General features: G+C 42.9%; 1 protein-coding gene across 31 annotated transcripts in view; it reads left to right on the top strand.

Moving 5' to 3' along the window:
- MAGI1 (membrane associated guanylate kinase, WW and PDZ domain containing 1) overlaps nucleotides 1-17,044 on the top strand; it is a 320,740-nt gene that overhangs the window by 142,544 nt on the left and 161,152 nt on the right. For all 31 annotated transcript variants that reach the window (XM_027467716.3, XM_027467725.3, XM_027467723.3 and 28 more), the window contains exon 2: nucleotides 9,843-9,959. In XM_027467716.3, the coding sequence (XP_027323517.1) occupies nucleotides 9,843-9,959 (117 nt within the window). The remainder of the gene's footprint in view (nucleotides 1-9,842; nucleotides 9,960-17,044) is intronic.

A 17,044-nucleotide genomic window follows, 5' to 3' on the forward strand; every position in this document is an offset into this window, starting at 1 on the left:
TTTTCTTTGCTGAGAAATTGGTGCATCTGAGACATCATCCAGCCACAGCAGGGAACGGGCTGTCAATTGGCACATGGTTTGGATGGAGCTTCAGCAGACACATTGTGGTTTTCAGGTTGTTTCTTCCAAGAAGGCCAATGTTTTCTGTCTGATGCCTGTGAGGGGAATAAATAAATATATAAGAAGCATCAGAATTCTCGCGCTCTGTCGACGTGTGCGTTTATTGTCTGTCTGTCACTGACTCTTAGCATTGGATTTCATGTGCTCAGTACCTCTGGAAATCAGGCCGGTAGTATTGACGTGTGCCTGGGAGCTGGTGAGGGCAGAGCAGAAACCCGTGAAGCTGTGATTAGAATTCATTGGCAACTGGCAGGGCAACGGGAGTGTGTCCCTCCAGCAGCCAAGCAGAAAAGTAAGGATGAGAATGGCCTTAGCTTGACTGCTGAAGGAGTTTGAAATCAGTTTGTTGTTGTTTTTAAAAAAGCCCCAAAACCCACTTCCCATGCTGAAGTTACAGTGAAGAGCAAGTGTAAGAAAAAATAATAAAAGTAAATAAATCCCAGATACTGGTATTTATGTCACTTTTCCCCCCGTTTTCTGAAAGAATCCAGTGCTGTATGTAGGGAATGGGTTGCAGATTTTGCAAATATTTTCCTAGTGCCATTCTAGAAAATGAGTTTGGCATATTGTTATGTGGGTCTTGTTCTGCTAAAGCATTGTAATACCGTCTGTTTCTCAAGCTGATTTGGCTTTTACAGCTCAAATATTATATCCTACGTTTAGAACATATGGTGACTTCTTTCAGAAGACACGGAGAGATACGCATCTAATTTCCAGAAACGGGTTGTTGCCTTTGGTTGAAAGACTGCAAGTGCTTTTCATCTAGATTTCCCTGTGCCTGTTGCTCTATCTAGATTTCCTTCTGCACCCCTGCCCATTTTCTGCTGCCTCCTGTTCTGTCCCTGCCTCCCAGGAAAGGAAAGGCTGCTTGGAGGGGGAGCAAAGCAAAAGGAACAATGCTCCCTTATCCGGGCTGCTTCCTGCAGCCCCGTTTTATGGAGTAGGTGTCGGTGACAAATGCTGGTAGGTGGCTCCCATGCAGGCTGTGTTTTCCTGATGGGGTTGTAGCAGATCACTGGGGTGCTCACACAGCCTGGGAAAGGCTCAGCAGAGATGGGCCGTGAGCCTCTTGGACGGACTCTTTCTGACTCTCTCCTTGCCACGTGTTTGGTGTGGATTCTTCAAAGTGAAAAACGGAGGAAAAAAGGAAAAAAATCTGAACCAAGAGCAGGTTTTTTTCAGCAGTTCCTGAAAACACCGTGAGGCAGGAAAATTGGATTGCTGAGAGTCAATAGAGTAGTAGTGGTTAACCTCCAGCTTGTAATTAGTTGGGGTAATCATTAACCATGATGTAGGCGAGCAGCACTGTGGCTGGCTGCGCGTCTGCCAGCTCCTGTGTGGATGCAGGGAAGCCGTGCTTCTGAGTGAGGCCCTTGGCCCGACCAGTTCAGGCGCGTTCAGAGGCAGTTTCCCATTATTTTGGCTTTACGTGTGTTATCCCAATCTTAGATTTTTCGTCCTTCTGATTTTCTTGGGTAGGTACAGTTGCCACTTTCCCTGGAGAAATGTAATTTTTCAGTGTCCTGGTGCTACAGGTTCCATGTGAGCATAAAAGATATTGAATGCTTTAAGAAGAGAGGAGCAGAAAATGCCCTTAAATTCTTCCTCTTTCCTTTATTTTAAGTTAGGACCCCTCTGCATGGAAACCTGCCACTCTCTATAGCAAAGTTGGGGCAAAGATCAGCAGAATTATTTTCTTCCTCAGCTTCAGCAGCCCCTGGCAGTTTGTCACCAACCAGCCCTGGGGACAACTTGACCTGCACAGCCCCAGAAGGGACCCAGGGCTGTAGCTGTAGTTAAATTTTGGGAAGCTCGTGATGAAAACTGTGAGGACACAGGAAGCTTGACAAGGCCGAAGGGGAGACAGGCAGGGCCTTCTGCTGCATTTGTTGGTATCCAGCCAGGGGCAACAGAAATGTGTTTGTCACAAGGCTTCCCAACGTTCAGGCCTGGTGTACAAATGAGAATACTTCTGCTTTTCAGCCTCCGAGCTTGAGCTCTGTGTTATTTTTTTGGCACGACTCAGCTGAAAGGCTATTTGTTTGAATTCACACTAGAAATATGAATCACTATTAAGGCACAGAAAATAATGTGGAGTGCCCTGCGAATACAGTAGATTAGGTTAGGTGCTTGTAGAACAGTTTCACCAGGGATTTATGATCTGTTAAGTGCATTTCTTTAGCAGCAAATGCTGAATTACCACTTCAGTGCTGGTTCATTCACCCATGCAGATGGGGAGCGATACCAAAAGGTGCGGTGCCAAGCAGGCCCTCGCCTGCTCCCGATTCCGAGCACGCCCTGAAAGTTTGGAGTGAATGCATCTCCTTCAGATTCACAGCTTACACCTAAAATAATATTTTAAGAATTTCTGTTAGCAATAAAGTAACAAGTGTTATTCATTCTCCAGACAGGAGTTAACTGGCTGCACTGAAGTGCTCTCTGCTGATTCAGCAGCTGGGCTGCTGCTGGAGACTGAACCGTGCTCCATCAAAGCTGGGTTTTATTGCCGTGGAGGTTGTTCATCCTGGAACTTTCTGCAGTTCTTTCCAGCACAGCCCTCCAGTTTATCATAATTTCCTTCCACTGGAAGGATTTGCATCGGACGCGGCTTTGTTGTTCTGAGTGGGTTTGAAGCAGAAAAATTGGGAAGTATTTTATGTTTTACCTCAGGAAGGTAGGTAGGGGATGAGCAGTCGTTTTGCTTTGGTTGTGGTATGGATTTGTTACAATAACAGAGGTTGAGCTGAGCAGTTCATCTGAGTCTGGCTGTAGCAGACTGATACAAACTGAAGTAAGATTGGGGCTGTATTTAACATGTCCCACAGAGATCCCGTTTGTACCCCAGGCCAGGAGAGTTCGTCAGTAGGGACCCCACGTTGGTAGGGAAGCAACTGTTGACCATGACAGATGAGGCTATTGAAGCATTTGTTGGACGCCCAACATCTGGGCTGCATGGGACCAGTTTGTATGCAGCAGTAAAAGTTCATTAGTGTTTTTTGTTTGTTTTTAATAGGAGAAAAAGGAAAACAGAACTGGAATCAAATCAGGTGTCTGCTGAGCCGTGTTAACTGTTAAGCTGAACTCCCATGGCAATGTTCAAATATCTTTAGCACGCTGAGCCATAAAAGGTTTTTAAGTTTACTTGTGTTAGGAAAATGTAATAGCAATTAATTTACCAACATGCTGTGGGTTTACAAGGTGCCTTCATTTCATGGGTGGCTGGCAGATAGAACATGCTTAGATTATATTGTATTTAAGAAGCCCTGTGAATACTTGAGGCTTTTGAACTGGATGTTTTTGCTTTGTGATCTTGTTTGAACTCTGGCCAGCAGTGATGAATGAATCCTTTGTGTCTTAGTATATATCCTTGTGTCTTTGACCTCACGGGAGACACGGAATAACAAAAGTAGGTACCGGACTTTATTTACTTATTTACCTAGTAGTTAAAACAAGAAAGCAAACAAAACGGTGGTGATTTATTTGGCCTCTTCTCCCCAGCACCCCCTTGACAAATGGCTGTTGGAAGAGTGTTTAACTGTGACCTTAAAGCCACAGGCGTAATGAAACTGTGATCTGGCAGATGTGACATACTCGTCTTACATAAATCACTCTCTTTTGTCACTGCTGGCATATGGCCAATGAATCTTCTAATTATTGAATGGCTTTTATAGCCCCATTATTTATAATCACTTTTGGACAGCAGCTGGAAGACAAGGCTGGGACAGAATGAAATGATATAGCACAAAATATTATCATTTGGGTAACAACTGCTGGGATTAGGAAGATTTGATGGTGGTGTGGTTACCAGCGCAGTCTTGTTAAACGATAAAAATCCATTCAGCCTTCATTTCGTCTCCTAAGACAGGCTGCAGTCTGGTGGACTTTACTGTGAAAATTATTGTATTAATTGGTCCGGCAATGAAATATGAATCTCTCCAGATAGTAACAAACTGAATGTGTGGGTATCAGGGCTGCCTTTACAGGAGGACTTGAAGAAAATCCGTTGCAGGCATTAGTAAGACATGATGGTGAATGCAGGGTTGATGCCAGCACTGCTCTTGTGTAAAGTGTTGTATGGAAGAGTTTTAAGTGGTTTCTGCTTCCCAGGAGCCCTGTCTGCTCCCTGTATTCAGTAATAATTTAATAATGCATTTAGAAGTTGTCTTTAGTTACTTCATTAATATTTTAGCATTTATCAAAACAAAACCAAACAAAAACCCCACCCGTAACCCAAACCCAAACACTGACAACGACCTAGGTCGTGTCATTTGTTTTTAAGAGGGTGATGGGTTTAAGACTAGCTTAGGTTAATACACTGTATAATGTAAGGGGAGCCTGTTTGGCTGTCAGTATAGATGAGTTTGTGTTGAGTCTGGTGTGCTGGCAGAGCAGCAACCTTGGAGGTAGGAGCATGGTTTGAGCCACCCAGCCCAGGAGGTCACTCAAGTGAGTTTGCAAGTCCCCTCATTGCTTTGCAAAACGTGAGCTGCAGGTTCTCTGCTCACACCTCTAAAATAACAAAGATCAAAATAACTTAATTATTTTATTATTATTATTATTATTATTTTTTAATTATCTGTAGTTCTGCATTTGGTTGGCAGCGTTCTGTTCCTGTGCAATAAAGATAACTTACTAATGGCTGCTAAATATCTTCAGATAGAGATCTTCAGATAAAATACAGTATGTTATAATCGGGGGTTTATACTGCAAATCCAACATGTGCAATCTTTGTGTCTTTAAAAAATTGAATCCTTCCCTCAATGTAGACATCAGGCGGCAAGAGAGAGTCTTAATCCAGATGACTCTATTGCACTCTTATCCCTTTAGCGAGGCCTTTAACCTTTGATTGCTTCATGGTCCTGTTGTTTTGAAATGGTCTTTGTCTGCCCACAGAGAATCGCTCGCTAAAGATGCCTCTGAGTGGAGATCCCTACAAGAAAAGGGGCTTCTGCTGCAATTCAGGAATGGAAAATGCATTTTTCCAGTTCAGATGCAATCAGCCACTGTGAATGTGGCAATCGGTAGCCTTTCCACAGAAGGGTAAAGCTGAAATATTTACTGCTGTAAACCTTCTTAGGGGAGTGCAATATAGGTCAGAGACCACCGTGTCCCGGGCCTGACCCTGATCCATCGTGGCACACGCATCCATAGGCGCTGCCAGACTACGGCTATTTATCAGGATTAGCTCTGACCATCTCAACGCACAAATGGGATAAAAACAGCTGCAGTAATTAATATAAACATAAACTAAGAAACACCAGTTTCCAAATGCATAAAACATGAGTTCAAAATATATCCTCGGCACATACATATTGCGCAGCGCTGGCATAGGCTGCCTACCAGCTGGCAGGAAGGTGCTGTCAGCCTGGCGATGTTCACTCACAGCTTTTCGCTGGGAAAAATAGCAGATTTTGCTTGGTCACTTATGCAGTCTGCTTTCCTTATTGGAAGGCTGTATTCTGATAAAGCAAGAAGCTTTCAGCCCCCCGGGTCTGTGTGCTTCTCACTGGTGGCGGTGCTCTGGAGGAGATGGATGAGCTCCTGCAGCACAGACAGCGCTGGGTGATGGTGTGTGCAGCTTGCTCCCTGCAGAAACCAGGAATTGCAGTAACAAAAGTCAGAGCAGAACTCAAAGCGTAGTTCCCCCAGTGACTTCAGTACTGGGTAACTGCTGGAGGACAAGTGTGTGACAGATCATTGAGGGTTTGAAGGAAGTGTATTTAGAAGTAGTCGATATTTTTCATTAATCACAAAAAGATTTAGGTTATATATATATCTCTCTTCACACAATTGAGCAGCACCTTTTTATTGTTTCTCAGAAAACTCCATGTCAGCAGTATCAGCTTTTTCCATGGGAGATGTTTTGTTTCCCCCTTGGGGTTAGTTTTTGTTACTGAGATATTAGTGTGGTGTAATGGTTTGGGAGGATGATTGATGTGCTCTGAAATGCACTATTATAATTAAGAATAATTGAGAAAAATGGCCATACAGTAACTTGCCTTTGTTTCACTCAAAGGGAAAGAAGGGTTCAGGTAACAGCGGAAAGTTGGTTCACTCTTATAAAGAAAGGCACTGCTTTTGTTGTTCCAGGGGTTAAAAATATTTCAGCAACAAAAATCAATCTTGCAACATGTTGTAATTCTTAAATTTCAAAGTATGATTTTTGCTGAAGTTGGTAGGGTAGCATCTTTATATATTTTTTTTTTTTTACGTCTGATCTTTTTTTTAAATGTCTGTTTTTCTGAAACTCCCTGATTTTGATTACAGAAAAGACACGTTAATTTTTCTGTGGGCAAATAAATGCCTTTCCAGCATGAATTTCTGGTGGCATTTCCTGCATTTCCAACAGCAGGAAGGTTGGATCTGTCTCCTCTGGATTGCATCTTTTTGTTGCTCTGCTGTTATCGCTGTAGGATCTCCTTACATGTGCTTATCAGAGAAGAAAAGGAAGGTTCTCCAAAGAGCAAATGTAAGATCCAATCTCCTTGAAAACAGAGGAGTGTTTGAAAGTGTATTATCCTTTCAGTTAGCACAGCTCATCTCTAAGGAAACTGAAGCCAGGTGTATTCTTAGCACAACTTATGCGTGGAATCAGATTTTACAAAGGGAGGATGTTTGCATGGAGGCAGATGGTGCTGGGCACCTGCCTTCCCACCCAGCCTGGTGCTGCATGGTGCAGGGGCAGGAGCCATCGGTGGGTGAGACTTGGTAGAGGGAGCAGTGGTGGGGGATGCCCTTCAGGAGTGAGTTTTCCTCCTGCATTTTGCACATGGGAGGTTGCAGAGATGTCACGGGCATCTTTCTCTGTTTCTCAGCAATTGCAGGTTTTTATATTTTTGGCTCTAGAAATAAATGAATCAGACTTCTCAAATTTGAGTTCAGCGCTAGAATCTGTTCAAGAATGGCAATATCAGGCACGAGCCCTTGTGCCCTTCCACGGCTGAGCAGATTTTTGGAAAAGATAGTCAGGGTGGACCGCAACACTTCATATGGTAAAGAATCCAACATGTTCCAGGGTGGGGCCTTTTGACAGCTTTCTGTGTGGGGTTAATTCCTGTTAGCTCGTTTTCCATGCTCTGGAGTGGGTTGTATGGGGTGAGCTTGGTTTTATCCACAGCTGGGGGCTCAGCAGCTGCTGAGCCAAGATAGTCAGGGCTGCGGGAAGCCTTTTTTCCATCTGGAATTTTCTGGAATTTAGCAACAAAAATGTGACCTTTTTTCCTTTTTCTCTTTTTTCCTTTTTCCCTTTTTTCCCTTTTTCTCCAACCTGTTTCAACTGAATGTAATAGAAATGGGCATCGCTGTGAGCTCCCTGAGGGGATGAGTGTGCAAGCATTGCCATAGCCCCCCTGTTTTTGCAATGCCATTTGGCTGGCACAGCGGTGACTCAGCTGGGAGATCCCAGCTACTGCATCACCACGGAGCCAAACTTTCTAGTGGGGGCCGTAACAGACTGAGAAACTCGATGGAATAGGCACAGAGGGAAGATAAAGGCAGATATCATCAGTAAATTGCATGCTTTTTGTAGTCAAACAAGCCTATCTCAGCAGAGCTTTTTCACCTCTAGACATTATTGTGACATAAATCATTGAATCATGAATCACACAGTATTTCAGGAGAGAGCCTAAATTATAACGTGCAGCTCAGTGCTTAATTCCTTCCCTTGCAGCGTGTCCAAGGTGCTTGTCATGTTTGTTTGTTTTTAGCTGTGAGTAACTACCTTGTCTTACTATCGTGTGCAGAGAAAAATATGAACTGTTCAATGGAAAGATAAAGTGGTTTATTATTTCGGAGGGTGCTCCTTTTCATGCCGTACCTCTCTCTGGAGTCAAAAGACTTGGTATCACATCAACCACCTGGAGTTTGGAAGGTCAGGTCTGAAATTTGAAAACTTTAACCCATGATCCTATGTGGGAAACCATCTTTTTTTTAATGTAATAACCAGAGACTGCTTTTGGAGTGAGGGTTGTTGCTTGGGGTAAGCCAGGAGGTATGATGAGCCAGCTTTATTGGCCTTTATTTCAGTTTTGTTGTTTCAGCCATTTCTGTAATGAGCATCTTGGTCTTAAAATTTTTGCTTCTTGTTAGGAAAGGGGCTGCTGCTTAAACCTGCCTTCCTGTCTTCCTTCCTTCCTGCCGTCCTTCAATTAAAAAAAAAAATCTGTCTGGAGAATGTACATACAAAAAATACAAATCACCTGTGATTTTTTTTTATTTTTTTTTTTAGAGTTTAACTCAGTTTTTCAGATTAATTTTCTGTTGTTCTTTGTATGCTTGTTCTTAACCTGATGTTACTGTTGAGAAGTTGCAGATCCTCATTACTCAGGCTGCTCCTGCCCCTTTCATTCAGTGGCCTGCACTATTTTCCTCATTTGCCTCGCAGCCCCGCTGTCCAGCCGCACTACGTTGCAGTATTATCATTCTTGATTTGTTTTGCAGTGGCTCCTAGAGGCTCCAGCCAGGAATCTGCAACTGTAATGTTAAGTGCAGTGTCAACAAATATTGAGATGGCCTTTGCATTACGTGTTCACAATCCAATAAAGAAAATGATTGTGCAAATTGTAAAAGACCCTATTAACAGCTCATGGGGTTCACCCCGAGGTCCACGCAGCCCAGTGTTCTAGCTCAGTCTGCGGCCTTAAACAAATGCCTAGTAAAAGGAAAGGATACCGGCAAAATATTTGATAGTCCCCTACTCCTCTCCCAGCCACCAGCAATTCATTTTCAGCTCAAGAAATTTCCTACAATTTTTGCTACCTTCCTGCAATGGCTCCGTCTTCTGTGTCCTTTCCCACTCTCCCTTTGAACCCCTCTCTACAAGCTTCTTGCACCCACGGTGCAGATCTGCCGCAGCCTGTGTGAACTACTTTTCCACTCCTTATTCTAAGAACAAAAGGGTTTCTATCCCCATTCTCAGTAGGTTTATGTGGGATTGCTTTTGCTTTTCAGTCAAATTAATGTCAGCATTATTTCAGATTTGGAAATATTTCATTTCTGGGAAAAGACTTCATTAAGTTGCTCCAGTTCATATGTTCTGCTACAAGAAAAGATTTGGTGCTGAATGTTCATTTACAACAAAGTCTTGCTTTTTTTGGTTGTTGTTGTTTTTAGCTCATCTGTCTTTATTCTCACATATTTATGGAAGTGTTCAAAGCTGAATGGGGAAACAAATTCAAGTGAGAAGTGTTGGATATTATTCTGTTTGTTTTTTTTTAAAGAACTTTGGGTGCTCTTAACTCCTTCAGTCATTTCCCAACCCTTGCTGTGTGCAGGGTAGGTAGCAGTGCAAAGTACAGCTCATCTTTGATTTTGTGCCATGTTTGGCTGTGTTAGTACCTCTGATGGGAGCAGTCTTCCCTTTCCATCTCCCTGCCCAGCTCACTCTCCAGTGGGTTGCAAAAACAATCCTCTACCTTTATTATCTTTCATCTCTTCCACGTCATCTGTCTTTCTCCATTTGCTCAGACAAATAAGTGATAAAAGGGAATCATGATCTGTTTAGCACCACAGGAAGAAAGATGCGTTACGAGGCAAGAGAGACCTCTTGTTTACAGCGAGTTATTTTTGGTAATTAGCCATTTGTAGAGGAAGATGAGCCTCCGCTCGTAAAGTCAGCATGCCATAATTTAGGGGACTCTGAATGGAAGCCTAACATTTGCCTGAATTGGAAATGTTAATTGTGTGCATTTAGAAATAAATAAATGGCTGTGTTTTCTTTGCAGGAAGCAGACTGAACAAAGACCTGAGACATTATCTCAACCAGAGGTTTCAGAAGGGATCGCCGGATCACGATCTACAGCAGACTATTAGAGATAACCTTTATCGCCATGCTGTGCCTTGTAAGTAACAAAACACTGACCTGGTGGATTACGTGGAGTGGAATTTTAATTGGTTTATTTATTTATTCATTTATTTGTGGATTTATGCATTGGAGGCAGCCTTTGTGTGGCGGTGTGCACAGCTCAGTTTTCAGATAGAACAAACTTCCATGTGTGACAGCAGAAAGGGTTGAGATAGGGTTGGCAGGGAAACCAGTTCATCCTTGTAGTTGGCTTTTGTGATGACCTTTTTGGAACAGTTGATGGTCTGTTACAGGGCTCTGATGCTGCTCTACTGTGAAGAAAAAAAAAGATTTTAAAAGAGAGTTCTTGCCTTAGAAAGTGCTCATTAATATCATTATGGTGCATGTTCCTCTATTGTTTTGAAACCTGTGAACAAAAAGTGGCTTTTATATTTATTTTGTTAGCAAAACTTTATTTCTGATGCTTATTTAATGTGTGAAATGGAACAGCATTTTGTGGCTGGGTCACACTGAAAGAGGGCACTGCCACCGTTGGAAGGTCATCTGCAGTTCGCGTAGGCGGTAAGCAGCAAAAGTGAAGCTAAGAAGGAAATGCTCTTTTTCACCCAGAAACCAACCAGCAGGAGAACTGAGAAGTTTAGAGAGTGCTAAACTTTAAAAGTTCAGAATCTTTACCCCAAATCAGCCTGTGCTTAGCTTTTGGTGAAGATGCACAAAGAGCAGAAAAAGATCCTATTTCGTTGCACCATTCTCCAACCTCTAGGAGAGGATATTGAAAACAAAAGGTTTTTCTGCTTGGACCTTGATGAGCTCTGAAGATAATGGCAAGCCTTTTAGATCAGGCTTGGCTAAGAGCTAGTAAACTCTTAGTTATAGCATGCTGAATTGAGCAGCAAAACATATTTAAGCTTTCTATCTCTCATGAATCAGAGGCTGTTTATACTGGAGGACTTGTATAAATATTGAATAATGATGTTGCCACTCAAAAATGAGTATTTACCAACAAATACCACATAATGGTAGGTAGAGTAATAGCTGTTTTCAATCTGAGTGTTGCACATGGGAGAACTGTGTAGGGCCACAGCTAGAATTGTGTGGTAGCGCTGATAGATGTTGATTCCTCAAATGGCAGATGTTGTATATCGCTGTTGAGTTTGTTCTCGTTTTATCAGTGGAAAGCATGGACCAAATTACCTCTTAAGTGCTGTGCGTGGACGTAAAGAATAAATACGGATTGTTATTTTCTATTGAATACTTCCATTTTCCATTTTGTTAACATGAAATATGATTAGTTTTCAGTCGTCTAACTTGCCTGGCTGCAGGTTTTTAAGGTATAATGGGGAAAGTGCCTTCTAGGAAAACGTACGCAGTGTTGGGCTCGGTAGATGCAATGTCTTAATGCTAACGTCCTTCTGCCTATGTGTTACATCCCAATTTCTAATTTCTGAAGCAGCAAATAAAGCAAATGAGTGAAGTACTGTGGAAGCATTTTGTGTGTTACCAAGGTTACATTTTGAAATGCTTTCCATTGATTCTATTCTCTGATTTATTGAACTTGATGGTGAGCTAAACTGCTTGGACTTGCTAAAGACTTTTGATTTAAAATTAAGACCGGTGAAAGCGATTGCTGCCTCCTGGAAATAGGAGGAGGAGGTTTGTGCTGCTGGTGTGTTAATAAGAACATCAGTACTCATGTTCCGCTTATGAGACAAATGGAAAATCTGAGAAGTGGAGTTCGGTTACCGTGTGTCTTCGTACTTGCTGAGTTGTAAAGCAGGTAACATTTAATTTTCTCTTCGTGTACCGTGGGGATGGCATTAGTGGTAGCTTTTAAGAATGATGCTAATATTCATGTGTGAATTTGAATGAGACTCCTGCAGGCATGGTGGGTTGGAATGCTTTACAGGTCTGGAGATTAATCTAGCTGTACACTCATATTTTTATTCCTTGGTGCACGTGACCAGTAAATCCAGAGCCCTGGACCAATCTCTAGTGCTAATGGATTATGAAGTCTTGTATTTGGGAAATGGAATTCTCTGCTGATTATGTGGTAAACACGAACAAGAACACAAGGTCACTTGGACTGAGCGTGCTTGGCCTGCCAGCTGCTTTTTGTTGCACTAATAGAAGGGCTAAATGAAGTGATAATTACTAAATGCAAAATGGAGAAAGGCAACGTTAACCTGTTCTTCCCCAAAAATTCTAGTTAGGCTCCCCCACGGTTCAGCTCTCGCTCATTTGGTCAAGGCTGGGATTCAGGTCCAAGGGCTGCTGGCTCCCGCACAGCCGCCTGCCTGTTATTGGGGAGTTGGTTAGGAATTAGCTGTGCTCCACGGGGAGCAACTCCAGTTGCTCTCATGGAGTTGGGACAATGTGAGCGTTGCCTAAATGGATGACACAGGTACGGGCTTCTGAGAGAGCAGGAGACTTCACCCCTAAACACAGGAGCTGTCTGTAAAGAAATGAGACCTAGGAATGCACCCAAATGGGAATTATTATTGCAAAAAGTAGATGAAATGCACAGTTATTTTTGCAAGCTGAAATCATAAAGAGGCATCTGCAAATGCCTCTATTAGCTCAGATGGGAAGCCCCACGCAGTCCTGCCCCAGCTCTGGCCAGCCTCAGCACTCATCCCTCTGCCCTCCAGCACGCTTCCTCCAGCCCTTGGTACCCTCAGCTCCCCGCTCCCCATCACGCTGAGTTTTCCTGCAAAGATCTGTAGTAAACAAAGCTGTGACAAGCTTCCAGGTGGCCTCCAGGTTTGGTGTTTGTGCCATCCTCAGCGCTCTGCTCTTGCTATCACACCACACCCACGGGCTTATTCACAGTCACAAAGCATTCTTCTCTGGGTTTTACAACTTCAGCGTCGTAATCTAGGACTGTGGGTAAGGAAGAGAGGCAGGACACGTTCCTGTACGGGGATGGTGCAGAGACACTAATGAAGCCGTGCATTTACAATGCACAAGTCTTTGAAACAGTGCTGCTCAGACACTGAGCTGGCTTTTATTTTAGCTAAACCAACCGTGTGCTATTTCCTCCACTTTCTTCCTGATGCTCTCATTTCACTGTTGACTTCACATGCTGGGTCTTGAGACTTTTTAATAGTATTTTTGTCTTCTGCTCAAAGAAATCAGCACCTTAAACTTCAGCAAAGTTATTCTCTTTACACGTCCAAATATCTGTTCTCATCCCTTGCACATAGGATCCACTGTCAAAACCAGAAAAAAAAACAAAAAACAACTCTTAAAACATCATCCAGATTAGCAAGATGTTAGGGCAGGCTCTCGCTGTCCCCTTGGCCTCGTTTCGTTTTGAAGCACCACATTTTTCCGGTTTTCTGACGTGCCTAATGTAGACCACCAGAAATAATGCTCTGTTTGTGGGCTAGTTAATGGCTCCATTGAGCTTGGAGTAGACTGTGACTTGGCAACGGTGTCACGGTTACCGACTGGCCATGACTACACCAAAAGTGCTTTGGCTGATGCAGAGACATTGCCCACGGCTTTTTTTTTTTAGTGTGGATTTCACTTAGGCTGGCGAAGTTGAGCTGGAAAAAACCCTGAGGACAAAAGGGCAGGTCTGCCGACTGCGTGGGGTGCGATGGGGTCCACCCGTGCTAAGAGAAGCTGATGGGATTTGTGTCCCCCCTGGCGTGGGGCAGGCTGAGGGGCCGGGAGGTGCAGCGTGTTGCCAGCCTGCCTCTCGCTCTCACAGTGTTTCTAGAAGCAGAACTCCTCAAAATCACATTGGTGCATGTGAAGGTGTGCGTAGTGGAAAATGTGATTAGTTGGAAGAGCATGTAAGAATATATCCGTGCTGCTGCATCCGAAATAGGTGTTCCCAAGCAGCCTTACCTTGCGGTAGTGTTAATTGAGGAAGGGATGGGATGGCAGCTTCCTTTCATGTCCTGGTGCAGCAGCGTGTCTAAAGCAGCATTCACGGAAGGCTGAACAGACAGGATTATCTTCCTCATTTTGAAATGATGGTAGAGGGCATCTGTTTAAAATAAACAAGCAGCACTGGCCATTTGTCCTAGATGCTTCTTCTCAACAACCTGACAGCGGTTTTCCCAGTGTCTGAAGAAGAACCAGAGATTATTTCCATAAAAGCTTATCGGTGCGTGTGTTTGGGGGTGGAAGGGGATCCACCTGAGCACTTTTACTCGATTCTGCATTTTCTGGAGTCCTCAGTAACGTGCACAGATATCTGCAGCCTGGTATCTGCACCCTAACTTACCAAAGCAGCGCACCCACTGCAGGCATGACTAAAACAATAGATCCCTATTCAAGTATATTCTGCATTTGTCTTATTTCAGTATGGTGCAATTCTTTTTTTTTTTTTTTTTTTTTTGCTTGGCTGCGGTCATCAAAACTCAGGGAAAAGCAAGGTCTTTTTGATGGTTGATGAAATAAGGACAGTGTAATGCCTAGCCCAGAGTTAAGCGTTAGATGTCAGCCTAGACGCTCTGTAGTTACCTTTTTCTTTTTTTTTTTCTTCCTAAAGTTGACGTTTAAAACCTCGAGAGGTCATCATTCAACAGTTGATTCACTTTCCCAAAACAAGTATATGCCCTGGGATTAATTGGCTGGAGAGTTTAGTGTTCGAGAGATACCGCTTTCATTTCTGCTGCCTCTTCTCCTGCCTTCCCAGGGTTTGATCTGTTCCCGTGTCTTCAATTACAGCCGCTGTGGTTAGTCTTAGAGGGGAACATGGAGCAAAATGGGAAGGAACGAATAAAAAATCGATAGTGTAAGTGTTGAGTGATCTGTAAGGAGGCTCAGAAAAAACGCAGTGACTGCCAGGCACCTGGCTGGCCTGAGTTCTTCACATTTCGGGGGCAACTTTGAGTTTCTTTATTCCAAGGGATTGCTGGTGCAAAGGGAGCGTGTCCTGCTAAGGAAAGCCAGCAAGACTGACCCAGGAAACTTCATGGTATTTATAGGAAAGACCTTAGTAAGTGAATGTAGAACTTATTACCTGGAGTAAATGTTTTCATGGCTAATTAAAATACCAAAGGGTAGTTGAGATGCTCCAGGAGTCGGATAAGCTGTTACACGCGTAACCTCCATCAGCTGCAACTAGCAGAGAACCACTTAGCACTGGGTTCCCCACAAGGATTTCTGAACTTGTTAATGAACTGATGGAGGACATGCAAACCAGCTTACAGCTAGTATTTCTCTGTACAATATTGGGTATAACAGAATATCAATACACAGGGAAAAATCATTGAAGTGAAGCAGAAAGACCTTTATGTTACAAGTGCACGTGCTTTTACATGCGGGGATACTTGAGTCACAATTTTGAAGTTATTTTTGGTTGTTAATTTTTATTAAGGATAAATAGAATCACTGACAGTGCACATTATTTTTCTTTGCAGGCAATAAATCATCAGTTTATGTAAACAAATGTTCTTTGAATTCTCAAAAGCTTTCCAGAACTGCAGCCGTATTTATTATCCAAGTACCTTTTGTTGCAGTTCCCTTCCTAGAAATGTAATTCTGCTTTTGTAATGAGAAAAAGTTGCAGTGTCCATGAAATATTAATCTGAAAGCACACACTGATAAGGTGATGAGTGGTGGGCTGATCTCTTCCTACCACAGGAAGAGCAATTAATTGTTTTACAAGATCTGTGTGAGCAGAAAGTTTGAAATGTTTTTAAAATAGAACCCTTATCACTAGGGCACAACGTACAGGTACCGGCGTTATGTAAAGATCATTTTTCTCAGGAACGCTTCCTTGTCAGTTATCTAACTCTGAAGCATGAGCGAGATTTTCCATGCCAGCCAATATGCACAAATTTACTTTTTCCCCTTTATTTTCATCAGGGACTGTATCTTGGGTACAACTAGCGGGTTTAGAAAATTCTTGTAGCCGGGTTCCCAGGAGTGCGGAATTGAGTCCCCTGCAGTTTCCAGGGATACAATTATATCACAAGCTAGTGAACCAGGTGTGTTTTCACTTCTGAGAGAGAAAAATGCCGTGCTTTGAACAATAGGACCAATATATCTGTAGTTTAGGTCCTTTCTATACACAGTCATTTCTGTTGAATCTAGGAGACTTCAGACCTTTTTTTTTTTCTTTCCATCTGCTCTGTCCTTTTAGATCAATAGTGCATTTTGTGCCAGTGGAACTATTCGGTATATTATTTTTTATTTTTTACATTTGGAAATAAAAGCACTTATGATAGCAAATATTGCTCCATCTGCTTACCCATTTGTGAGGAATAGCTTTTTTGTGTTTCGCTGTGCACCCGGTTGAAATTGCATGAGGCACCAGAGAACAGTACAAAGCAGAAGAGCTCAGCCTTATAGGCTCTCCCATGCTGTTTGCCAAAGGAGATTTGGGTAAGAAGTGTGGGAAGAGATTACATGGCTAGTTTTCTTTGTTTTCTTTGTTAGTCCCCAATGTACTCGATTTCACATTTTTTTTCATTGCAGTTGCCTTGTACTACAGAAAAGCATCTGTGAGTGGGTATTTCGGTAGTGCAAACGAAGTCTGTGCATATGATTTAAAATGGAAAGGCTTCCAAGGTTGTGAGTCTCCTGGAAAGCTTGAGAGTAAATGAGAGGTGAAAGCAGGTACTGCTGTTGGGAGGCTGAAGGGGTGGAGATGAGTCGCCCCAGATTATTCACTTCAAAACCCTCTCCATCCTGCTGTAGTTTCATTCGCCATCACAATTTAAACTATAGAATGGAAGAACCACAATATCTCCAAAAGTCACGGACTGAGGATCTGCTGAAGAGTGTGTGGGCAACGGTGACGAGTGTCCTTTTGCCCAAATTTTTAACATGATGTCCTAGTGTCCTGCTTAAATCTCTTGTGATGGCTGCAAAATCCCAGCTTTTGATTCCATAAACCAGGCAGTTTAATTTCTTTTCAACTCCTCCTGTGTATCTGCTCGCAGTTTACAGTGTATTGATTGTAGTACAAGCCAACATAATGAGCTTTCCAGGCAAAGTGAGCAGTTTAGAATTAGGAAAAATCAAACATATGCCTATTCTTGAACCTGTTCTTGCACTCACAGTTGTGTTTGGGATGCACACCTCGTATTTCACGGTTAACTCTCTAGAAGACAGTCACCATCGCTTTATATAGGTATGTTTGTACTTGGGTGTGTTGAT

Source organism: Anas platyrhynchos, chromosome 13 (assembly GCF_047663525.1).
Source record: "Anas platyrhynchos isolate ZD024472 breed Pekin duck chromosome 13, IASCAAS_PekinDuck_T2T, whole genome shotgun sequence".
In the NCBI taxonomy this organism is placed as follows: Eukaryota; Metazoa; Chordata; class Aves; order Anseriformes; family Anatidae; genus Anas; species Anas platyrhynchos.